Here is a 26,850-nt window from a genome sequence, read left to right on the forward strand (position 1 = left end):
CATGCCTATAGCAATGAATGAGTTGGCAAATCATGATTTCTTTAGAAGGTCTGATCAGCAGTAAATAGCCAATGAACTTGTGGATCTTACAATTTCGCTTTTTGTTCATTGTGTGCAGTTGGTCTTTAGAAATGCTTAAAAGAATTTTAAATGTAATAAAATCAATCTTTAATCATAATGTGTGGTGTCATCTCACCCAGATTGATATATCTGAGAATTTTTGATAATTCAAACTTCTTGATAATTCAAACAAAATTCAGAGGTCCCTTTGAGTTTGAATTAACGAGAGTCGACTGTATGTGTTCTTGTGCATAGAAATGCTTTTCCTATCTGTCATTTGGTGAGGTGCGAAAAAAAAAAAAATTGTGAAGTTGGCCTGTACTCCTAGTTAAGCCCACTAGTGCAATCGTTGAACTTGGGACACAAGGGCATCTTTAAAAAAATTGCTGGAGGGGAATTGATTGCCTAGAAGTGAAGCTGTGGCCACCGAAAGATAGCGGCTGCAGCCGTCATCTTAGTAGAAGCATGATGAACTGTTGGTATTCGCCGAAGAAAACAGATCTTTGTTTTTGTATACCTGAGTTTAATGTGGTAACTTTTTCGGGCCATGGAGTGCTGAAATTATGTCTTTGGGTTACCAGCTTTCCTTAATAAGCCTTGAATTCTTGGCAAATTTTATAGAAGACTAAGTTACCAATACCCGTCTCGATGTGTTATTTCATCCAGAACAGCTATGATTTATTTTAGAATTAACGTAGTGCTTGCACTAACAAATCAAGCCCACTTGATCTTTAAGTGGGCACCACGAGGAAAGTGCATGTTTGCAGGATCTTTGGACAACAAAAGATAGCTTCACTTTTTCTGGCAAGTCATTGTGGCAACTTCCACTCCAGCAATTTTTCTTACCTCCTTGTTTGACAAGGCGAAATTATCAACCAGACTCCCTTCTATTCGCTCCAGTAGCCTAGCCAGTGGGTGACACACTGGAACCGTGCACCGCTTTCCGTTAAAAAGGTTCTGCCTATGCCCCTGCTTCACTCAGCAAAATTTTATTCCTAGAAAAAATCGTCCAAGCCAGCAACTCTTTCACCTCTACTGAACCATTTCTTAGGATTCCAAGTACAAGTCTTGCCAAATTTTGCATGCAGACGGGGAGGCATAAAGCAACAAACCAACGTAAGGCTGTGTGACAAAATCCATCCAAAAGTCCACGGGCAAAGGCAAAGATGCTATCATGAATGGAACTTGGAATAGGTTGCTTGGCAAGTTGGTAATTCATGATAATGGAAATTAGCACAAATAAACAAGAAGGTATTGGCCTTTGTGCCTTTAAAGGTTAGTATATGCGCTTGTCCTGTAGCTTTCAATGTCTTATCCCTCATTTTTTTGCACTAATTTTATTCATCAGTCATTATTAGGAATAGATGTGAATCAACCGATGTGGTACACCCCGCATCGGGTTCTCATGGGAAGACGACAAATGGACAAGTTTTGAGATGGGGGAAGCTCACAGCAAAATAAGGCTTGGAAAGTGGCAAAGGAATATGAAAGAGAATAGATAGCGAAAAGGGGTGTTGCCTTATCAGTATAGGAACGGCGTTGACCCACAGTGTAGGAAAAGAACTAGGAGGCTCATTAGTAAATGGACGGCTGGTTAGTAAATGGACGGCTGGCAGTGTAAGAGATAGGGCGTTAGGCGAGACAAGTTAGAGAGGCAAAAAAACTTTACGTGAAGACAGCAAAGAAGAAAAAACATCCTTCTGCCATTGGAATCTGTAGAACATGAAAGGGAAACCTGTCTTCAGAGTGGTAGATGAACATTTATTGTGCTTTGTTTCATCATAAGACTGAACTAATAAAGGCTTTAGCAACAAACTGTATTGTTTAAACCGAAAGAACAACAAGCCACTCGAAATCTGCAGCACATTCCTCAAGCAAAAAGGGCGCACAAAAAAAAAAAACCTACACAGGGAGCTGGCAACTGTAACAATTGTTATTTGTGTGTGAGCAGCGCGCTTCGTTCACAGGCGTGGCCGCTACTGCGGCCAAAGTAATCTTCATGCTCTGTAACTTCAATGCACATTTGCTGGGAAAGCCCAGGACTTCAGCACGAGACAGAGGATGCAATTTCACGTGCAATATGGCAGCCGAAATGGTGATGTTTCATGATGTTTCATTGCATTGTGCTGCTGTACCGCACGTCTTCATGCGGTACAGCAGGTAGATATTTTTGTCGCCACGTCCGACTGTCGCACTGCTGCAGCCAATAACAGCTCAAATGACGTGTGTTGTCACCCTACTGGTGGTGCATCACCCTGTCACCGCTCTGATCACTGTAGCCAAGGCGCATCGATGAAGGGCAGCATGGATTTGCCGACTTGGTCACCTGCGTTGGCATGATAAACATAAAGTACATTTCAAATGCAGTGATGGAAGTGCTGCTCCAATTGCTCCAAACTGCTCTAAAAGGGAAATGCTGTTCCATGCTGCTCCAAACAGTAATTTTTGTTAGGAATTGTTCCAAACCTGCTCCAAAATGACACTGAGAGGATGAGAATGATGAAATGTTACAGTTTGACTGACTCATAAGTCCTAAAGAAACTAAAAAGAATCTGTGTAGTGTCATCTCATTGTGCTAATAGTGAGCAGCACTATCGACTCTGATCTCATTTGTGTGACAAGAAGTGGCACATTAAACATATAGCTCATTTGGCTGTTTTTTTTTTTCTCAGCTAAACATGCATAGAGTACATATTGTGGTGAAATGTGAAAATGAGCAGGATTGCTTTTATATCATACTGATGATCTTCTGCTTATTTTGCAGCTGGTATATGGGATTATGGTTTCTCCTTTTTAAAATGTGACACTCAGCGTTTCTGGTTTGATATGATTTCTGCCATAAATACCTGTATTTTAAGTTATAGCCTATTTCACAGCCCATTTATGACAGTCTGCCCTTGTTTGCTTCATGAAATTTACATTGATTATTACCTTCTAAGTATATTAGCGTTTATGAAATGCTTCAAGAATGCTTTGAACTCTAATTATTGTATGCAAGTTTGATATCTTCTCATAAGACACCAGCAGCTGCTTTAAACTAGCTTTTATTTCTGCTCCAAAACAGTACTCTTCCTGCTCCAAAGTATGCTCCAAAAAGTAAAAAGTCACTTCCATCACTGCAAATGTGCCGTGAAATAATTCTGGATTGAATAAAGTAATGTTTAAAGTGTTCCATTTCTGCAAGACAATTCCCATTTCGGAACCACTAGTGAGATCGAGAGCAGCGGTGCAAGACTATTTCACAGGCAGTGGCGTCTCAACTTGCCATCCCGCTTGCTTCGCTTCCACCTTTGCTCTTTACGTCGAGATAGTTAATTGCGTGCGAGTGCAAAGCTTTATAGTGTTGTTGAAAACAAGCACTCGATGACCAGTCCGTGTGTGAACGGCAACGGCTGGCGTACGCTGTGCTGGGCCTAGCTGTCAAGTCGTGAGTCAAGCCAGGGAGCTGTTGCTGCTGCTGCTGCGATGTGCTTGTCGTTCAGAAAGGCCATTCATTATACATTGCTATAAAATTTAATTATTATCTGTAGCTATTTTCAAGGTTAGATCATGGCTAACATGCTGAACCAAGGGAGATGTAAAAAAAAGATATAATTAGCAGCGCCACGTCGCCATGCCATACATCTTCTTACTTTTTTTTTTGCAGCGGCTAGACCTATGCTAGTTGTGGTCTCATGGCAGTTTCTTTATTTTTATTATTATATGGTGTTAGTGTTGTGGATTTGTTTGCAACCATTGTGTGTCTGCAAGCTTCTTTTAGCGTGTTTCACTATAGCTGGTTTATGAAATTCACTCATAGGACTTCGTGCTAAATAGTTGTGTTATTCGAGATCTCCTGGGGCCCGGAAAGGAGCCCTGAAAAAAAGGGGATCCTCCTCTCTGTTAAGAAGTTCTATACTAAAGGGTTTCCTGGATGCTGCCACAGTCCTTTGTGGACTGTGCAAATCGGCGTGACCCCCCAAAGATTTTTCGCCAAGGCTTTAACTTCAGCCTTTGTACTCTTGCGTGCAGCCCAACATGGCGGCATTTTCTTTTCCTCCAGTGAAAAGGTGTTTCTTTTGTGATGCAGAGCTGCGGCAGCGCATGGACGAGAGCTACAGAGCCAGTGTGCCTCGGCGAGGTTTCCTGAATCGTTCGCGTGTCTTCAGTGGCTGCCAGCCTTCCTGATCAATAACGCTTGCTTCCGGCACACCAGACCTGGCTGGATTTCCTTCCCTGCTGATGTCTTTGTGAACATGATGTCAACTGCAGCACGTGTTATACCCTTCCCCGTGGCAGAATCCTTCCTGGTGAAATAATGCGAAGGTGCCAGAGCAGATGGGTACCCAATAAAGTGATGTGGTCCTTACTCTTGTCAGGAGTTGTGTTTAAATGAAAATTGAAAACTCTCAAGATGCAACTGTTCCGATAAGCGGATATAATTTTCCGTATTTTACAGTGAGTTGTTATGAGATCACAAGGACCGATTCTGGCGCGCAGTAGTTCTCCATCGTCGCCTGTGGTCCTGTCCACTATCTTGGGAAGTGAGAGAAAAAACTAACTGAAATAATTCAACAGATCCCACGACCCTTGGAAATCAGCTTTATGTGAAGTATGCAGAAGGAAGGTGACCATGTTGTAATTTTTTTTATTGAGTGACATGTCATGAAATAACGCTAAATACATGTGTAAATATTGCTCGCTGAGATATATGTTGAACAGGTGCAGATGTTTATATAACCAGTTTGCACTTGCACAGTGATGCCAACAGGAACATAAGTATTAGAAACCCCAAAAGGGATAAGCTGATTTGAAGTGCTGCACCGTGGCGCTTGCGAGGATAGTAGCCCTGCACACTGGCTACATAAATCAACTTCAGCGCATGGCACGTAACTACAATTGACGCTAACTCAAAGTGACCGCCAGCAACGCAGTGTCGTTGCTGGCGGAATTGTATGTGCCGCTAAGTAAAAGACGATGAAGATTAGCGTGCCAAATAAGATGAGTTCGCCTTGCCAGTAATCTGTGGCAATAATTTGGCAGCAGTCCATTTCATTGTTTCTAAACATCAGTATAAGTGCTCTCCTGGTGTTTCCTCTTGCAGATGTTATTTCGATTTCTGTACTATATAAGCAGGAACCGATTACACAGGTGGAGTCTATGAAATATCGTGGCATGATTTATAATGAAAAACATAATTAGAGCCCTCACAGAAAATATTGTTATGTGAGTAACAAGTCAACATATTCCAAATATATTTACAAAATATATTTGCAAGAGCGGTTGCAGCGCTGGCCAGTTTGGCTCCGAGCAGCCAGCGACCTTCATCTTTTTCGTCGGGCGCACACTCACACTGTCAATATACATTGCGGCAGCCTACATGTAGCAGAACCCCCGTCGGCAAAGGCGCCATCTCGGCGCATCTAGATGTCAACGTCAATGAACGAGTGGTACTGCTTCAGGCGTGTGAAGTGTACGACGTCGCCAACCCGAGGGCTGGATGAAGACGACGAGGCAGCAGGAGCGATCTCATAAGTGACGGGAGTCACCGCAGGAAGCTCTCTGTATGGCCCCGTGTACTGAGAAAGCAGTATGTCAGACAGACGAGCGTGCCTGGTCGGAGACCACAGCAGAACCAACAAACCAGGCGAAAAGTGAACATTGTGGTGTAGTTGATCATACCGACGCCGTTGGTTTTTTTGGGAGGTCAGAAGGCGAGCACGAGCGGCTTCGCATGCATGGGCGGCTCGGCTGATAGCGTCCAGGGCACATTCTGGGGTCGGAGCTGCTGCCAGTGGAAGGACTTTATTAAGGGGCGTTGTGGTTCGCAGCCGAACAACAGGAAAAATGGGGAGTAACCAGCTGTGTCAAGACGCAAAGAATTGTACGCAAATGTCACGTATGATAGTGCGAGGTCTCGGTCAGAGTGGTCTGAGGAAACGTACTTTGAAAGCATGTTGGTTATGGTTCGATTCAGATGCTCCGAGAGCCCATTTGTTTGCAGATGGTATGGTGTAGTGAGCTTGTGGCGCGTTGCACATGAGCAAAGAATGTCCGCTATGACTCTCGATAGAAATGTGCAGCCTCAGTCCGTGATCAGCTGGCGTGGAGCACCATGTTGCAAGATTACATCGCGTAGAAGAAAATCGGCGACGTCTGTGGTGCAGTTAGTTGAAAGGGCCCGTGTGATAGCGTAGCGTGTGCCGTAGTCAGTGGCCACAGCTATCCACCTATTGCCAGCAGAAGACAGGTGAAAAGGGCCGAGTAAGTCCAAGCCGACGCGAAGAAAAATTCAGAAGGAATGTCGAGTGATTGAAGGCGCCCAGCCGGAAGCGTCGAGAGTGTTTTCCTCACACACCGCGATGTATCTTCTGACGGAGCGTGCGAGACCTGGCCAATATAAGTGCTGGCGAATCTGGTAGTATGTGCGGACACGCCGAGGTGACCGGCAGTAGGAATGTTCTGAAGTTCGTGGAGTACAGCCGAGTGGAAGTGTTTAGGTATAGCAAGCAGCAGAGATGGGCCTTCTGGATGGAAGTTATGCCGGTGTAATGTACCATTCTGGAGTACGAACGAGTGATGGGATTGGTTCGACGGAGAGGAGTCGAGGCGCACGATGATAGCCAGTAAGGCTGCATCATGGCGTTGCTCGTTGGCTATGTGGGTTATTTGTAAAACGGAGCACACGCAGGCATCGTTGTTAGGTACGGTGGCCGATTCGCCAACTGAATGACGAGAAAGGCAATCGGGGTCCTGATGCAGATGTCCAGACTTGTATGTTAAAACAAAGGTGTATTCTTGCAGCCGCAGAGCCCAGCGACCAAGTCGACCTGTGGGTTCTTTCAAGGATGAAAGCCAGCAGAGCATGTGGTAGTCGGTGACGATTAAAAAGCGAGTGCCATATAAATATGGACGGAACTTTGAGAACGCCCAGACAAGAGCAAAGCATTCTCGCTCCGTGATCGCATAGTTGCGCTCTGAAGGTGTAAGGAGGCGGCTAGCATAAGAGATAACGCAGTCGTGTCTCTGTTGGCGTTGGGCGATAACGGCTCCGATACCGTGACCATTGGCATTCGTTTGAACCTCAGTTCGGGCGGATGGGTCAAAGTAGGCCAGGATAGGGGGTGTCGTCAGAAGTGTGATGAGGCGAGAGAAAGCGACAGCTTGAGTGGATCCTCATGAAAATGGGACGCTTTTCTTCAGAAGATCTGTAAGTGGTTAAGCAATTGCTGCAAAGTCTTTCATGAACCGCCTGAAGAAAGAACAGAGTCCGACAAAGCTCCAGACATCTTTTGCGGATCAGGGTACTGGGAAACTTGTGAAGGGCACCAGTTTTCTCAGGGTCCAGCCGCATACCAGAAGCATCGACAAGGAGGCCCAACACTGTAATCTGTCGGCGGCCGAAGTGACACTTCATGTAGCAATATATGGCAGCAAAGGCACAACGGGCTTGAGGCTTATTGCGCAGGCTGAGCAACAGGAAAGACGGGTTATGTAGACACACTTTATTAATGTTATACAACATGTACATGTACCCAATACTAGAATTTGGGTGCATATTATTTTTGGGTGGCTCTGCGTACAAAACAAAACTTTTCTGGTAGTTTTATTGGAGCACGAAGCGCTACGTTTGAGACTCTCCAGGTTCGTTGCTATTAAAATGTATCAGGAACGTATCGGGAAGCTCACATGCCAACTATTCTTTGCCAATTACGCATCCTAAGTGTACAAACTTTCTTAAATTTCACAACTTGTCAGCTAGACGATCTGAATATGCCTTTATTAGTGCCTCTTTCTCACTCATTGGCCACGATTTCGTACTCCCCAGATTATTTTTGTAGAAAGGAAACTGGAAAGCATAAAGGTAGACATCAGATCGGTAATTGAAACTAATGGATTAAATTACAACATTACGATAGAATATGATAAAATTTTCCCCCCACAATCTAAGTTCCAATCTATGAGTTTTTCGAATAGCGGAAAGATTTCATAATTCATGCAGAATCAAATAATGTAATAGCCACAGACGTTTTTGTGAATAATGAAAAGGCAGGAGTAGGAATCGCCTTCGATTACCTTGTCTAGTCATTTAAGTGAGGCTGCCAACTCTGGCTTCACGAAGTCAGTGAAATCATCATTACAGATTCTCTTTTGGAGTGTACAGCTCTCATAGCTTCGGAACAATCAAGAGCCTTATGGACTTTGCGCACGTTAGTTTCGTCTCAACTGAAACGATTGAAGTTAGTATGGGTCTCAGGCCACTGTGGTATACAGTTAAATGAAATGGCTGATTCATTAGCCCGAGCTTCGCTTGATGGTCCTATGATTTCAGTACTCCCGGAAATATGCATGGTATCGATCAGATATAGAAAATTAGCTATTTGGACAGATATTATGAAGAGTGTTACTAAGCGGACAGACTATCAGCTCCTCAGATATCCCTGGAAACCTCAGTGGAGTCAATCTAGAAAGTTGGAAGTTATTTTGACCAAATTTCGATGGCGTGTACCATGATTAAACTTTTATTTACACAGAGCTGATCTGGCAGTATGTCCACTGTGCCCATTCTGCAAAGAAACAAACAATTGAACATTATTTTATATCATGTCTGAATTATTAAATAATCAGGAAAAGACTTTTAGTCATTCCATTTTCCTAAGTCGATTTAAATTTAACTGCAGATAATGTTCTCAGTTTCGGTGCCTCCAGCTTGGGCCATTGCCACGAAAGCGTATTTTATGCAGTATGTAATTCTATTCAAGAATGTAAACACATGTCAATATAACGCTTACTTTAATATATTCTTGAAAAATACTTGTGACATAATTGCAGTGATGGAGGTGCTGTTTCGATTTCTCCAAACTTCTCCAAAAGAGAAATGTTGCTCCATGCTGCTCCAAAGAGTAAATTTTGTTAGTAATTGCTCCAAAGCTGCTCCGAAATGACACTGAAAGAATGAGAGTGACGAACTTTTACTTCATGATCAACTTATAAGTCCTCAGGAAGACTCCGTGTACTTTCATCTAAGTGTGCTACTAGTGAGCATCATTATCGGCTCTGATCTCATTTGTGCGACAGAACTGTCATATTGACCATATAGGCCATTTGGCTGTTTTTTTTTTTTTTTTTTTTTTCTCAGCTGGACATGCAGGCTAGTGTGGTGAAATGTGAAAATGAGCGTGATTGCTTTTATCTCATATCTATTATTTACTGCTCATTTGGCAACACTTATATGGGACTGTGGTTACTTCTAAAATTTGGCACTTAGCTTTTCCAGTTTAATAAAAGTAGTAGTAGTAATTAATTTTATTTCTTGAAATACAAGAAAAAGGATACAAATGCAAAAGGCATTTCATACGCCTGACAAAGGCCTTTGCATCCGTAGTTTGTCACAGATGCACATTTTTTTTTTTGCAGATACAAGCAACAAAAATAACATGTCATGTATGACATGTGCACTAACAAAAGAAATACAGTAATAAAAAACAAGTAACACATAATAAACTTGACATAATACCGATACACAAATCTTACAGCCTACAAATCTTAACAGGAACAAAAACGGATGCATCGTATATCATAATAAAACGGCATACTTTCCAAACACTAATATATATGTCATGGCCCAATTCTACCTAATTTTATTACAAAATATAGATTAGTGATGGCAAGTTATTTCTTCTTTCATCAAAACTTCTTTGACCTTCTTTTTAAATGTCCGTAGACTGACGTCAGGCTGCAAGTCATTTTGTAATTCGTGAACCATTGGCATTACTTGTTAATGCAGCGTTTGTTTTGCATAATTTGTCCTGGTTCTCGAAAAACGCGGTAAGTTTCTTCTAGCAGGATAACGTTGGTCATTTTCTTTGTTTTTACCACTTGTTCTTGTGTACCTCTTAAAGCAGTTTAAAATGATATATTTGGTTGGCCTTTGGCATTTCATCTTTATGAAAGAGCACTGAAGTGCGCAAACAGTCTACTATAGCCTGGTAATTTTCATAACAGCGAAGTATTTTCTTTTGTAGCATAATAAGTTTGTTATAATTTTTTGCTGTTGTCGTACCCCATGCTGGTACACCATAACAAAGTCTCGAATAAAATAGGGCATTGTACGAATTTTTTTTCAATTACTGAAAAATAAGGGAACCAATTCCCTACATGCATCTTTTCAAATTTCATCTTTGCCCAAAATACTAGTATTTCAAATTGTAGCTCATTTCACAGCACATTTTTGACAAACCTGTAATTGTTTGCATCATGAAATTTACTTTGTTGTCTGGTAAATATATTTCATAATAAAAAATATTTACAAGAGGCTTTGACAATGCTCCAAACTCCAATTTATGCATGGCAAATTTAATATCTGCTCCTAATAAGACACTAGTAGCTGCTCTAAACTAGCACATTTTTCTGCTCCGAAACCTCTTATGGCTGCTCCAAAGTATGCTGCAAAAAATGAAAAGTCACTTTCATCACTGAAATTGGTAATGTGAATGAATGTGGGACGTACATTCGATTTTGATCGGGTCAGGTAAACTCAACTGTGTGGTCCACTGAAAAGTTCAGTCTTCTGATATAGAGTGAGCTCTCATTTTCTTTTATTGATTCATCTTTATCTTGTTATTTTATTTTTTAAAGATAATTTACTATTCTTTTTTTTCTTTGTTCCTTTAGTAATAGGCTGACAATCATCATAAAGTATTCACATATAGGCTACTATTTACAAGCTTTCCTGGCCAATCCCCCAGAATGGATATGTGCCAGTGTTCACAAGCAACAAACAAAGCGATCTGACCAGCCTGACAATCTGCCTACCTCCAGTTACAGGTTTCTGCCAGTAGCCGGTACGTAAGTTCATTGAGGAGAAATAGCGGGCATGTCGAAGGCCTCTAATCCTTGTAGGTAAATCATGAATAACAAGGGTGACAAAGGACACCCCTGCCTAAGCCCCCATTTTACCTCTGGGCTTGGATACCTGTGTTTCCCACTTTATAACTACCTTGTTACTTTTATAGATTTACTTTAAAAGATTAATGACTCCATCTTCCACACCTAGTGTGTCCAGTATTCCCCACAAGTCCTCTTGAACCACGCTATCGTACGCTCCCTTGATATTCAAAAAAGCAAGCCACAGGGGCCTGTGTTCCTTTTCTGCTATTTCGATGCACTGCATCAGTGAGAATAGATTATCTTCCAACCTCTTGCATTTCCCAAACCCATTCTACAGTTCCCCCAGCACCCCCCTAATCCTCTATCCATGCCTGCAGTCTTTCTTTTATAATCTACATCGCCAGCCTGTAGACCACTGATGTCACTGTTATAGGATGGTAGTTTTTTATGTCAGCTTTGTCCCTCTTCCCTTTGTAATAAAGATCATGCTCATCTTGCTAAGTTTCCATCCGTATGAGACTTCACCATCGATTATTGTTGTGCTCGCTGCCTCTCTCAAAGTCTGCTTAGAGTTGGGTCCCAGTGCCTTTATCAGCGTAATTCGTATGCCATCCGGGCCTGTTGTTGTACAAACTAGGAGCTCTTTTCTCAGCCCTTCCCCACTCTCGTTGTTAAAATGGAGCCATTGCACCACTTGATCCATCCTTGTATATTGTGGTGCATAAGGCACTATATTGTTGAAATTTTTGTCACCCTTGCTCTTATATATTCAATAGCTTCGTCCCCTTCTAGCCTAGTACCTTGAGTTGTAGTTATAAATCTCTGCTATAGGCTTATCTCATTTCTTGGGTAGTTTAGATGGTTCCGAAATTTCGCAGCTGCCTTTCTGTCCTTTTTATGTACTTCTGCCAGCCACTGAGCCCCCTTTCTTCTAATCTTTTCACTGATCAAAAGGGATGCTTTCCTTCTACAGGTTAGAAAGATGTCCCATTTTCTTTCAACATCATTTGTCCGCTCACCCCGCTGCTTAGCATGTCTGTGTTCCCTAGAGGATTCCTGACATTTTGCTATGGCTCTCTCAACTTCCTCATCCCACCTACTCTTGGGTTTGTGTCTTCTTTTCTGGGGTGACTTGCCACATGACTTAGCAAGCTCTAGCTCAAACAGTCTAATTAGATTCGTGTATGTCCACACTGTTTTATTACCCTCAGTGATTATTTTCTCAATTTGTTTAGTAGCTATTTCTATTTGGCTTCCGGAATAAAAATTTTCCTGTAGTCGCTCATCTTGTCTCCTTCCCACTTTCTTTGCTCTTCCAGAATTTAGCTTGATACGTTTGTGATCACTACCCAGACTTCTGAAGCCACATTCATCTATGTGCATTCCCCTGAGCCTATCATACATCCTATATGACATCAGTGCATAATTTATTGTCGACTGCAGCCTTCCTACCTCCCATGTTATTTGCCCTTCACACTTCTCAGTACTGTTGCAAATGATCAAATTATGCCTTTTACACATATCTATGATCATTTGGCCTGTTGGGTCGGTATACCCATCTATATCTTTTATGTGCACATTCGTATCTTCTAGTATAATTATCTTACACTCTCCTCGTAATTCCTCAATGTCCTTTGATATACACTCCACCATTGCCTGGTTTTCCTCTCTGGCCTTTGCTCCCGTTCACAAGTACACCAAACCAAGGAATGTCGCCTGCCCAGCTACTTTCCCTTTTAACCATAAATGTTCTATGCATCCCTGCTTGACTCTTTGCCAACCCATACTTCTATCTATAAATGCACCAATTCCACCCTCCTTTTTCCTGCCTTCTGTTCTATGGCAATATTCCCATACGTAGTCCGGATTGCAAGGTGGTTGCTCCATGTCCTGACAATGTGTCTCCACAACCTTATATACCATCAGCTCCTCCTGCCTTCTTCTCTTCTCACTTTAACCTATTCCTGCCACCCTGCATGTTAATATAGCCTATGTCTGACTTAGCTTGGCCCTTGTGCTTACGTCTATTTCTTCTCTCACGGACCCCGTGCGGCTTGAATTTTTGTGCCCCTTTAGAACCGTCTTTAGCAACACTGTTGGCCTCAGGGCTCTGGGTCCCCCTAAAAAAGCTGTGGCTTAACGACCCATCCTATTACCAACCCTCCTGCCCACTGCACCACTGCAATGAATGCCATCCTGTGCAAAGGGGCGAGCGCCGGGCTCGTACATGTCTTGGTTCACCTCCATTACGCTGTATCCCAGCTGCCGGCTCATACCCTTGATCACACAGTTGGCCTCCACTACCCTCCTTTCAATCCCACGAGACTGCCCCCAGACCTCTGGGACTGTGCATATGGTCACATGCACACTCCCAGAGGCGTCTCGGAGCTTACGCATCCCATCCTCTAACTGTCTCTGAAGGTTCTGTCCTTGCCCTTCAACACATCATTGAGACCAGCATGAATAATGACGAGATTTTTGCCCTCCATTCTGTCCTCTACGACCTCCTGAGCTCTGGCCAGTGCATCCACCATGCCCTTCCCTGACTGGGCCTCCACCCTCACTCTCCCATCTTCCTTCACTGTCGTGAAGACGCTATCCCTAACCCTGGCCATGTTAGTCTCTCCCACCACTAGGACCCTTTTACGCTCCAATCGCTGACTTCCTGTCTGTGATGGCACAATGGGTCTGGCATGACAGCGGCACGGCGTGGAAGTTCACCGAAAAAGGTCCTCACTTTCACGGCCAGGCTAGACTGCACCTGCGCGTGCTTGTTTCCTTATGGCCTTCTTAACCATTGCAAATACAATGGGAGAGTTTCTGAGCATGTTTCCCCACCCGTCGGCGGTAGGGGCGCAGCAACCGTGCCATTGCATCTTCTGAGTCGCGCACACGTGCAAGGGAGATCGTCGATGTGAAACCATGGAATAAGGGTTCTCGACCATAAGGGGGAAGAGGATTACTCAAGAAGTCGGAAGTAGGGGGATCATCTCTCCTTAAAAAAAAACTAATGCTATCAGACAGCTCGACCCATAATTTAGGTGTGCATGTGCTTGACGATAATACAAGCTGAAGCTCAGTAAAAATGGGGAAACTTGGCCAACGAGGCATAATGCATGAAGCATAAAGCATTGGCAACGATCAGAGAGAGATAAAGAGATATACAACACTGCATCTGTTCTGCAAGCGGCGAGTACCAAACACCTTTGGCACTTGCTCATGTTGGACAACGAGGCCGCAATTAAAGGTCGCTTACTGAAATGACAAGCACATCTTGCCTTTGCTGGCTATTTTCTATTTCTTTATTTTTACAAATACATCTGTAGTGGTTTTCAGGGCTAAAAGCTGCACTCTGCTGCTTTTAGCCGTACGTGCTTGTATCTCTAGCGGTTAAAAATGTAAGTAAAAGAAAATTGGACTTCTGCTGCTGAATAACCCCTTCGGACGGCATGCCCTGAAGGAGTGGCGTGCATTGTCAAGGTCTTACACCACCTGTAAACATTCATTCCGAAGACCCCAAGCTCTTTTGCGTTCCTTTGTACTGCAAGCCACATCCGTGAATAATGTAAAGAATGCAGGTGCTTACGCTCGCAAGCCGCTTGCTTTTGAATAAATCTCTAGTGCAAATCATTTCTGCGCTATACTTCGATTTGGTGGAAGAACATGTTTAGGAAGAGAAACTGACATCCCAACTTTTCGGCAAGTAAACAGCATTTTTTGTTTAATTCTCTTGTGGCTCTACAAAACAGGTTGTTGCCGATTTCTCTTTCACTCTAGTGAGACTTGCTTTGTTCTGATATTTGCCCACCGCGGCTACATATTGTTCAGAGCTTCCTCGGTGTTCAGTCTGCAGTGATTTTTCGACTCTGGAAGAAGGTCGTACAACCTGCAGTACGAGCAGTACGTATGGATATATATATTAGATGTGCGATGGTGGATTGTTTTGTTCCGTATTGCAAGTCCTGTTCGGGGAAAACACCGGCTGTTTTTTTTTTTCACCAATTGCCGAACAATGCTGAGCTGTGCGCTAAATGGCAAAATAATATTACGAGAACCTCATCATCAACGACAAGTCTGCATCGACTGTCATATGCAGCAGACACTTCTGCGATGTAGACTATGTGCCTGCGTGCAGCATCAGAAAACTTCTCAACTCATGCGCCCACTCTCTTTGAGGACTATGCTTCCTACATGAGACCAAGTGCAAAGAAGCCCAGCAAAGATCCTGCTTCACGAGCTTCGCCCCTACGCCAAACATCAAGGAAGCGAAAAGCGGAGACCAACGAACCAGACCTGAATGTCGCAACTTCACAAAATGCTTTCACTGAACAAGAAGCAGTAAGTGTTTGTACACAAACAATGAACAGCAATGCTCATCGCGGGGGTCGATACCTGGCTATGATAGGAGGATTAGGCTCCCAAGTGTCGTACCAACGTGCGAAATGTGAGAAGGTGCAGCAGTTGTTGAAAGAAGAGGAAAGGCGTTCGCATTTATCGGGAAAGCAAGCACCACACGTGTGTTAAGAAAATCGCAACAGATGACCAGAAAGGAGAGAAAAAGGCCTTGTTTCTTTTGCGCCAAATAGAATGTTACGAAGATAAGCATTCAGCGTACCCAGAAGAAGTTATTAGGGAGTGTGTGATATGGCGCTTTCTGTCCCCAAAAGGCTACGATCACGCTCGCACTTCCGGGATTCTGACGCTGCCAGCAAAGTGCACTCTTTAGAGGTATATAGGTCCAAGCCCAACATCATCGGGTATCAGCAATGCTATGAAGGACTGCCTGGTTCACGAGTCCTCGCTACTCAGCATCAAACAACATATGACCTCATTAATAATACATGAAGCTAGCATAAAACAAAAGTGAATATATGATAGGAAGGCAGATGCTGTCTTTGGCTTCAAGGACAAGCCAGAGAGTAGCATGGCGAACGCAGTGAAAGAAGCCCTTGCTACAGTCCTCTGCTTTGTGCTGCATGGTACCACTAGTCGGTACAAGATTCCATCCTCGTATTACTTCACGAAGCAACTGAGTGGTAGAGGCCTCTTTGCATGGACGAAGGAGGTCATTGCTGCTGTGGAATCATGTAGCTTTATCATTATTCACATTGTCACGGACAATTATTCAACAAATGTGACGATGATTAAGCACATGGGTAACAGCAACCTCAACACAGTTGTACATCATCCACACGACGCCAACCGCGTTATCTTTCCGAGTTTTGACCCGTGCTATGTGCTCAAAAATGTTAGAAACCAGTTCCTCGAACGTGAACTTACAGATGGCACAGGAGTGATTAGTGTGGCGTTTGTGCAGAAATATACGAGCATCAGAAACACAAGACTGCGAAGCTGGCCCGAAATTCGACGAGGAAACATATCCGCCTTTCTAATTTGGAAAAAATTAATATGCTGCGAGCAGTTCAAGTTTTCGCCCTTCAAGTGTCTGCAGCCGTAGAGCACCTTCAGCAAAATTCCACGGGTGCTGCCAGAGATTTCAAGGGAGCAAGTTCAACCGTTCTTGTCATGAAGTTCATGAAGATATGGTTTGACATCCATGACACTTCATTCAATGGAAGCGGCCACAAAGCTCTCATTTTTAGGAGCGATCACAATCGCCTACTGTGGCTGAAGGATGAGTTTATCTCATACGTCGAAAAAATACAGAAGAGCTCCATCGGATCAGTGAGTGCTGGCTTCACCAAATAGACGTACGAAGCCTAGCTTTTTACAACACGTCGATGGTAGAAAGAACAAAATTACTCCTGGAGCAAAGCGTCAGTTATGTCCTGACAAAGAAATTGAACAGTGGCCCCATCGAAGCAATCGTCGGAAGGGTTCGATCAATGTGCGGCAAGAATGATGTGCTGAATGCTAGAGCCGTCACCACTGCTCCAGACCATATCGTTACTTGCACATCTCAAGACCAAAAGAAATCAAGTTATCGAATGTGGAAGTTGAAGAAGAGGCTGCAATGATATCGAATATACTTGATAAGGACCTGAGGTGTTTGCTGGAATACGATGCTTTTCCGTTATCATCTGTCACCTTCTCCGGCTTTGCATATTTCGGCGGTTACATCGCCAAGCTCATTACAGAGCTTGGATGCGACGCTTGCGCTGCTCTGCTGACGACTAACAACAAGCAGGATCAGCTCTACAAGCTGCTGCGAGCACAAGAGAGGGGCGAACTACACTGCTCAAGGCCTGAGTTTCTAGCTCTTTCGGACAAGATAGTGGTCTTTTTTAATAAAGCCTCTGAACACCTGCCACGCGGAAATGTGCTAGAAGTTTTGCAAACAGCAGTCCAGCCCTCCTTGCAAAGCGCTCCTATCTTAAGCTGCTCTGAGAGCGTTAACGACAGCCACTCCCGACGATCCGCACATCTCATAGCCGAAAAATTCCTAAGATTTCTCCTCGTCAACCACAGAAACCAACTGACTGACGCAAACGACAAGCCTTCCACCTACACACACAAGCCGACTAGGAAGCATTTTAGGCTGCGAACAAGACATCTGGAAGTCCGGCAAAGCTTTTTCACTTATAGTGTTCAACTATTTCCAGTGCTTATGAGCAATATTTATTTTCAGCCCTCAGAATGTCTACATGTTTGATGGCGGAGAGCTGTACTTCGGGCTCTTACATTTGCACATTTTTCAATAAACTTAAGCTCGATGCACCTAGCGCAAATAAAAAGTCAAAACAAATTATTTTTGTGCCTTCAACAATTAGGCAACTTGTTTTTCAACGCGCGGTGAGTGGAGAAGCGCGCCCGAACTTATTTGTTTGCGCGCTGTACGGAGCGGCGGAAGGATGAATGGATGGATTGATATGGCTGTACCCTTTAGATCAGCAAGCGGCTAATGCCACCTAGCCGTAATACATAGTGAACCAAAAACTAGATTTATCTAGTTTTTGGTTCACTAAGTATTACGGCTAGGTTTATCGCTACGGCTAGGTTAAAAAAGATTTATCTTTTTTTTTTCTCTAAATAGTCAAGTTTAGGACTGGTACTTTGCAGTGAATGGTTTAATTTTCACTCGTGTCTTGACTTTAGCAACCAATCAAATAACCTCCTTCTAGTTAATTCTGCCCGCTGAAAGTCTATTTGGCCCTCCCTGCCCTTAAACCCCAGTGCTTTGAAAAACTTTGAGCCGTCACCCTGAACTATAGGGTGAACCCCTCTACAGAACATTATCAAGTGTGCGGCAGTTTCCTCCTCCTCTCCACACACTGTATATCGTGTCTACCTCTTTGTACTTGGCCCGATATGTCTTGGTTCGCAACACTCCCGTCCAGGCCCCAAAAAGTAGAGAGCTACCCCGAGTATTATCATAGATCCTTTCCTTGGGACTTTCCTGCTTAAAAGTTCGATAGATCTCTAGTGCGGACTTCTTAATCATGCCGATTCTCCACATATTAGTCTCCGTTTCCTTCACCTTCTTCTTAACTTGGGCACGGCAGCATGGCTGGGATGCGTCTCGCTAATCCTTTCATCTATCTCGTGCAGCTTTTTGCGGCACTGTTGGCTTCGCCAGCGGTGCACAATGAATCGTGTGCTCGGACACATCCTGCCTCGACCAAGCTAATCAACGGCATCGACTGGCATGAGGCGAAGGCGCCATTCAACCCGGTGATCTGGACGCTACCGTACATGCGCTTGTCGTCACCGATTACTTCAGGGAACGACCATGGCGCCACCACGATGACGGAATGGACCCACAAGGCTATAAGAATGCCGCACGACCCTCGAACAGCTCATGGGCACGGCAGCATGGCTGGGATGCATCTCGCTAATCCTTTCATCTATCTCGTGCAGGTGAGGAAAAATTATGGCAAGTGCTTCCGAACCAGCAACCCTTACATAGTTGTGCTGCCGTTCTATGGCTGATTTGTTCTATGTTTTGTGATTTGGGATCGTTTCTTGTGAAATTATTGCTTCTTGCTGGTGACGTAGAGACTAACCCTTGACCTGATATGACGCAATTTTCCAAACAGCTCCAGCAGATAGCAAACGATATTAAAGAAATGAAAGAGGTAACACTGGCATCCATTGACAAAAAGTTAGAAAGCCTACCCGCTCTTGAAAATGAGATATCATTGTGCATGAGGGAAATCACATCATTAAGAAATCTCGTATCTGCACTAGAGATGAAAATAGACGATTTAGAAAATCGGTCTAGAAGAAATAACCTCATTATACATGGTATCCCCAAAGAAAAAAATGAAGACTTGAGTTCGCTTGATACCATTGTTAACGGGAAAATAATAAGTGACATCCTAAAAACAGAACCTGTCCCTATAGAAAGAATTCATAGATTAGGCAAACCAGCTACAAAGAAGGTTAGACCTGTTATACTCAAGCTGCTTGATCACAGAGACAAAAACAGAGTGCTTAAAAACTGCTTCAAATTAAAAGGCTCTAGCTTTGCCATCAGCGAAGACTTCTCAAGTCGAGTTCGTGATGTAAGAAGGAAATTATGGAACTGTGCAAAGAAATTCAAACATGCGGGAGATAAAGTCATAATGAACTACGACAAACTGCGCATAAACGGAGAACTGTTTACTTGGGACAGCGAAAAATATGACATCGCTCCTGCGATATCTAGCTATAATGCCGATGATCGGCCAAAAAACAGTCAAGACGATGCACGGACATTGTGCCTGCGCCGCCAAAATACGAATCAGAAATAACGTTTTTAAACATCAATGCGCGTAGCATATTAAACAAAAAAGACTGCCTGGAAGATCTGCTCATTTCGCTAGAACCAGAATTCGTAGGTATCACTGAATCATGGCTATCCCCTGATATCCTAGATGTGGAAGTAACTCCTCCAAATTACGTGATTCTACGCAAGGATAGAGAGACGCGTGAGGGTGGAGTTGCATTACTAATAAGCAAAAAATTAAATTTTACGCCACTATCTCATGTTGAAGGAGTAGAGGCAATATTCTGCAAGCTTTTACTCAGCTGCTATTCAATAATTGTCGGTTGTGTTTATCGAAGTCCCGCTGCTGATACTGACACCATGCTTTTGTTGTACAAATACTTGCATAATCACCTTCGACAAAGCCGAGTAATCCTTCTCGGGGATTTCAATCTACCTGATATCAACTAGCTAACAATGGCGCACCATTCCGCCCATTCAGATGTTATTTTAGATATTATGTTAGACTTCAACTTACACCAAACAGTTAATATGCCTACTCGCAATCATGGGTTAGGTGGGAACATACTAGATCTGATTTTCTTGAGCATTCACTTTCCCTTGGAAGAAATAATAATAGAGGTAACAGACGGAATATCGGACCACAAGATGGTGGTGTGTAGTATACCAGTCAACAACAAAGGCTCCAAATCGGTGCTTAGATCCTTTCCTGACTTTCACAATGCTGACGATACTAGCATTATCGACCACCTTTCACACGAACTATCATCCTTCACCGAAATTTCCTGCCAGGCTTCAACTGATATTGAAATATTATGGCATACGTTCAAAGATATTGTCTCGCATTGCATTCAAAAGTTTGTACTTTTAAAAGCACAAAAGATAAAAAACATAACCCATGGATCACGCGTGACGTCATTCATGCAAAATGAAAAGTGAAGCGACTAAGAAAATCACTTAAAAAAAAGTTTACTACGTCAACAAAAAACAACCTTGACGATGCCATCATTAGGCTAAAAGTAACTTTAAAGGCCGCAAGAGAAAATTTCTTTAGTTACAAACTGAATAACTTCATAAAAACATCACCTACGAAATTCTGGAACTACCTCAACCCCAAGTCATCCGATGAAAAAACAGCTTCCCCCAGCGAAAGCCTAGCTACTGCGAACGCTCTTAATAATTATTTTCAATCAGTCTTCTCACGCGATGATAACAGTACACCTCATATGGAGGCATGTGCTAAGAGACATATAGAACCTATTACAATCACTGAGTCAGGCATCCTAAATCTTTTGCTTAATTTAGATGCCAAGAAAGGCTCTGGGCCTGATAATATTCCCAACACATTTCTGAAGAAGTACGCAGAATGGGTCGCAAAGTATTTATGTTTAATCTTTGACAAATCGCTAACAACTGGTAGGCTTCCAAAAGAATGGAAGACCGCTCGAATCACTCCTGTACACAAATCCGGAAACAGGCATGACCCAGCTAATTTCAGGCCTATCTCAATAACATGCGCAGCATCTAAAATACTCGAACACGTTATTCTCAAACACATAACATCGTTCCTTGACGCTTAGTCTATCCTAACCCCCTTCCAACATGGCTTTCGCCGTGGATTGTCTACGGTGACACAACTTTTGGAACTTGTTCACGACCTGTCCCTGGGGATCGATTTCAGAAAACAAATTGACCTTATACTACTGGATTTTTCAAAGGCCTTCGACCGAGTGACTCATCAGAAACTAATTTATAAGCTTAAGTTAATGCAAGGTAACGACCCCATAATTAATTGGATAAGTGATTATTTAAGAGATCGTTTACAGTTTGTTGAAATTGACGGCCAGTCGTCTGATACTGCCCAAGTGATATCCGGTGTACCACAGGGTTGTGTCTTGGCTCCGGTTCTTTTTTTAATATTCATCAATGACCTACCTGCTAAAATACATGTCAACATCAGACTGTTCGCAGATAACTGCATTATCTATAATATAATCAACACGCATGAAGATCATGTAGCCCTTGACCGCGCTTTACAAACAGTAACGAAATGGTGCTCCGATTGGCAAATGACGTTAAAGGCAAAAAAATCAACCCTACTCATAATGTCGAGAAAAAGGAATAAATCATTATTTCCATATAAAATTAATGACACGGAATTAAGCATCATTACTGGACATCAATACTTGGGATTAACAATAACTGAGGACCTTAGATGGAGTAGTCAAATAAGCCACATAACAGCGACCCCGCTCAAACGACTCTTTTTCATCAGACGCCGCCTCCGTTTAGCCCCCATAGATACCAAACTGTTGGCTTATAATACATTTGTCCGACCGATACTAGAGTACGGAAACATAGTATGGTTTCCTTTTACTAAACAAGACATCGCTAAACTTGAAGGTGTACAAAAAAAGGCGATACGGTTCATTTTTAACAAATATGGGCCTCATGAATCACCTACGGTGTTAATGGAAACTGCTGGTATAGATACTCTACAGCGCCGAGCTAGAATAGCTAGACTGTAACTTATGTACTTAATAGTTCATAACAAAGTAAATACTGATGGCACAATCTTCATAACAAGTTTACAAACACGCCCTACCAGACATAAACATACGCAGATGCTCACTGAATACACCTTTCCATACCTACTGTTTCAAAAATTCATTTTTTCCATTGACCATAAGAGAATGGAATAACCTTCCCTTACATATCATAGAAAGCACATCACTAACACAGTTCTTAACTGCACTTGAAAGCGTACCTTGAACCCTGACAGACAGTTTTTTTTTTATTGACGTATGAAACCACCTGTCACAGTTCTTCATGCATTGTCTCTCTTACTTTTTTCTTTTCAAATACCAGAAACCCCACAGTATGCATTTGTCGCCTCGCTCTAAAGCACCACTGTGTAAAAATACTTACACCATAGTCTCACAATGCTTTTTTTCTTTTTCTCCTTTTTTTTTCTTCCCTTGCCTACGCTTCTTTTATGCGAGCCTGTTTTCTTTATGTTATTGTGCCACTAATCGCTCTTGTGTTGCACTTTTTTATAATTAGTTGGTGTTTCCATTGTATCACAATTTGTGTGTTGTATTTAACTATTGTATATGCCCTCCTGCTATGATCCCTTTGGGATTGGCTGTATTTACAAATAAATAAATAAATAACCAATAGGTCTTTTTCGTTTGGCCTCCTGCTGTTTTCTATGTGTTTACCCAACCATTTTCTGGTTCGCTTCCTCCATTTTGTATCGACATTCTTCATGTACAGGTAGCTGAATATCTTCCTAGTCCAACGCTCTTTTCCCATTTCTCTCAATCGCTTCTCAAGTTTTATCCTGCTGCTAGCTTCTCTGCCCGCAAATGATGTTCATCCCACATCACCTTGTACTCCCTGATTTGGTGTATTCCCGTGAGCTGCTAAGGCATGCCTACTTATTCCACGTTGCTTAATTTCTAATCTTGCTTGAACTTCTAATCTCATGCACAAGACCGCATTGCCGAACGTCAGACCAAGAACCATGACACCTTTCCATATTCCTCTCACAACATCGAACCTATTGTAATTCCACAGTGCCCTGTTTTTCATCACCGCTGCATTCCCGTTACCTTTAGTCGTCACGTATATTTCGTGTTCCCTCGGGTACTCGGTCCCATTGCTTATCCATATGCCCAGATATTTGTATTTATCTGTTATCTCTAGCGTGACCTCCTGTATCCTAAGCTCACTACCTTCGTTGTCATTGAAAATCATGACAGCTGATTTTTCCTTACTGAATTTAAAATCTAACCTATCTCCCTCATTACCGCAGATGTCCATCAATCTCTGCAAATCTTCCTTGTTGTTGGCCATTAGCACTATATCATCCGCGTACATTAATGCTGGTAGTGCCTGATCAATGAGTTTTCTTTGTTTGACTAAAGAGAGGTTGAAGCCAAGTCCACTTCCCTCTAATTTGGCCTCTAATCCTTGTAGGTACATCATGAATAACAAGGGTGACAGTGGACACCCCTGCCTAAGTCCCCGTTTCACCTCTGTCCGTGTCACGTGGTTGTCGACGACCCATGGCGATGTGATGGCTGTCCTCGTTGATAGTCGCATTCCTATGTGGCTTGGCGCTGATAATCGTCGGAAGTGTCCCTGTTCCACCGGCCGCTGGCCCTACTTTAGCAAGAATTCTGATAGAAAAACTGATAGGCTATCAGGTTATTAACAGATGTATCAGTCTATGAGTGTACCAGTCTATCAGTGTACCAGTACTCGTGTGCCAGCCTATAAGTGTAGCATTCTACTCTGATAGGCCCACAAGCGAATCGGTGCTTAGCCAACTGGCAGGTGCACCGCTACATCAGAGCAAGCAGGACACAAATATGAACACAGAAATCAAACAAAATATTTTATTTGATGTGCCATTCCTTGGTTAATCTTTTGATTTCATAAAGTCATTAATTTTGTTTGCCAACGCTTTATTGAGGAGCTTCTTCATTTGCTCAACCTCTCCAATCAGAACGGTGTGCTTCAAAAAAATAGTTGAAGAAAACGAAGCAAGTTACAGGCACTTATTAAGCGACAATTATGTGCACTCTAAATAGAGGAGTCAATATGACAAGGAAATAAGTAGAAGTTCTACCAGTCTGCCTCTCTAATATTGTTTAAAATTAAATTGTGGATTCTTGCATAAAAGTACCCAGCTCCAGTAGGCAAAAACTACACTTGAAGCTTTAGTAAGTAATTATAACACAAGTTGGCAGTGAAACCTCGGCTGATTACGTGCAAAAATGGAGCCACCAACTTCCATGAATTTTGGTCAGATTGCAAAATTTCACCTACCTGAAAACACAACATATGTTTCTTTCTCCTAGGGAGATTTCTCCTCCCCTTTAGACCGATTGGAGGCTGCGCCAGTAACACTTCTACCGACTTGGCCTGCTGTATAAAAAATGGTAACGGCCGCCTCACGAACAAAACGGGTCTGTCTTTTCAAGCCCATGGGGTGATTGTACAACCTCTTGGAAACGGCAATTCCTTTGCTCCGATGCACCTATAAAACAAGTCAAAGATGATGTGCACACATTAGTTTGTTAATGCACATTTTCTCATTAAAGCAAAGCAATATATCTTCAAGACAAAGCATACTAGAGTTTTATGATACCTCTCTGTCAGTGGGCACATAATTGATAAGCAGTGCAGCCTCCCTCACACATGAGTGGGCTACTTCAGGGCAGTCCGTGGTCGCTGTGGTCGTTCCAGCGTGGCAGCACATAGTGGTGGCAAAGGTGCAAGTCGTTTCTGTTTTTGAGGCTTGCGGCTGCAACGCCCGCAAAGGATAAGGTTCTTTGCTGTAATGAAAAAGTAGAGTGTGCAGAAATAAAGTATATTGCACCCTTAATTGTCACGATAGCATCCTAGGTGTGCATGGTCAAATAACATATATGATAAACATAGCATGCAGTTGAGATATGCAATTAAAGTGTAATGATACGTTGCATGTCACGTCTCAAAACCATGGTGTGATTATAGGGGATGCCGTAGTGGAGGGCTCAAGAAATTTTGACCAAGTGGTGTTCTTTTTAATATCCACCACACTGTGAAAGTTGTAAACGCACATTCTCAAGTGATTAGAAAAACATGCATGCCTCCATGCCACCCATGAGCTTACATTGCATTCTGCTTTTCAGCAAAATTTCACGCTATAAGAATAGGGCAACTTGCTGCTGCATACAACCCTAGCAGCAGTGCGTTACAACAGCTTATGAAGAAATGATAAACCTGTTTGGAAATTTTTGCTGCGAAGGGCATTTTCCAGTAGGCTTATTCTTTCTAATGCTTTTGTATTTTGAGCCCTGAGCATATATATTCACTTCTTTCAGAAGCTCTTTCTCTGTTCTTTTTTTCAGCATTAGCAAACAGCAGGCCTACCTGCTGCTTCTTAAAACGGTTGCTGACGTGCCTTGTCTTCTGCTTAACAGCAGCTTGACGTCATGTTTCTTACAACTGCAGACAACCCAACACACAAATTTCACTGCTAGTTCACAAGCACAAACAGGGCGTATATCCGCACAAGCAAAAATAATTTTAAACCAGACAATTGTACAAAAAAATGTGAATAAGCAGCGCTCATACCACGATAGAATAAAATAAAATAGCTCTTCAGCATACTGCAACTTTACTAACACCTTCAATACGACGTTCCGGCGCCCGCGCAGTAGTGGAGCAGCGATGCTCTTATATATTCACTAAGATGGCGGGGAGTATATCAGAGCATTGGTGCTTCATGTGTGACACGGCACCACGTGCAGAGCAAAATTGGCTGTCGACTGTAATTGCACCGCAGTAGCACATCAGCCGCAATGTCAACGATAGCCAAACTTGGCCGTCGGTAATAATTACGCTGCAAGTAGCATATCAGCTGCAGTGTGACCAATTGCAACTTACTTTTTTAAACGACTCATTGTCCACTTCATTTGAACTGCAGCTATCGGAGGAGTCGCAATCGGGTCTGCGGTATGGATGGTCGTTTTTCTGTTGCATTCCTTGCATCATCCTCGGTGCCTAAGAAAATATGACCAGTAAATAACTTCAGAACGACTGCTTCTCCCTCTTTGTTTTCGTATTGAGAATACAAGAGGCGCGGACTTACCGTAAAGCTTAATCACTTGAGCGTGATAGTGGCCGCAGTGTGTGTTATCCTTCCAGAACACCCGGTACCACTTGTGAGGATCAAAATTGGCTGTATCCTTCGTATTGATGTACTTACATGCACTTACCGGGACTATTAATTTTTAATTATCATCGCCAAACCAAACATATTGGAGAATTGTGAGTGTACAGGCGCGATACTGAGCAATTAAGAGACGCAACATTGTTCACATGCACTACACACGCACCTAGGCCGCCACGAACTTGCTATTGATGACGATGGCAGTGCCATTTGTGGATCTCCCAAGTAGTTTATGCAACCACGAGTCCACGACTTCTTCCTCAACACAACGCAACTTAGTTTTTGAAAGCAAAAATATTTATTTGCAAAGCATTTACTTCATGTTTTTACAACCTTAGAGGGTAGTTTTTTAGAGCTTACAGCAAATAATATATAAACAATGATTGCAATTACTGTGAAACGGTGACGTTGTGCATAGCCTTCGAGATGGCAAACCCGCAATGACGGGCGCGCAGCGGCAATTTCAGAGGTCATGCGCTGTGTCGCCATATTCGCGTTGGTTAGGCTAGGTGGCGTTAGCCGCCGC

The 26,850-nt window shown here is 42.9% G+C and overlaps 1 protein-coding gene and 1 long non-coding RNA gene across 12 annotated transcripts in view; one reads left to right on the forward strand and one right to left on the reverse strand.

Moving 5' to 3' along the window:
* The window catches only part of Lkb1 (Lkb1/serine/threonine kinase 11), a 154,322-nt gene extending 149,914 nt beyond the window's left edge, over nt 1–4,408 (forward strand). For all 8 annotated transcript variants that reach the window (XM_075896408.1, XM_075896406.1, XM_075896404.1 and 5 more), the window contains one exon: nt 4,130–4,408. In XM_075896408.1, the coding sequence (XP_075752523.1) occupies nt 4,130–4,358 (229 nt within the window). In that variant the 3' untranslated portion in view covers nt 4,359–4,408. The remainder of the gene's footprint in view (nt 1–4,129) is intronic.
* Nucleotides 55–26,850, reverse strand: LOC119173558 (uncharacterized). 4 transcript variants are annotated; one of them, XR_012895567.1, is made up of 6 exons: nt 26,244–26,850; nt 26,039–26,155; nt 24,756–24,942; nt 23,636–24,644; nt 8,832–8,986; nt 7,530–8,606 (listed from the first exon to the last, which is right to left on the reverse strand). It is a non-coding gene; the product is annotated as an uncharacterized LOC119173558 (long non-coding RNA). The 4 variants fall into 4 exon arrangements; XR_005110142.2 differs by having other exon boundaries at nt 7,530–8,986; nt 23,636–24,119; nt 24,434–24,644; nt 26,244–26,849; XR_005110141.2 differs by lacking the exons at nt 7,530–8,606; nt 8,832–8,986 and adding an exon at nt 55–2,386 and having other exon boundaries at nt 26,244–26,844.

Source organism: Rhipicephalus microplus, chromosome 5 (genome assembly GCF_043290135.1).
Source record: "Rhipicephalus microplus isolate Deutch F79 chromosome 5, USDA_Rmic, whole genome shotgun sequence".
Taxonomy (NCBI): Eukaryota; Metazoa; Arthropoda; class Arachnida; order Ixodida; family Ixodidae; genus Rhipicephalus; species Rhipicephalus microplus.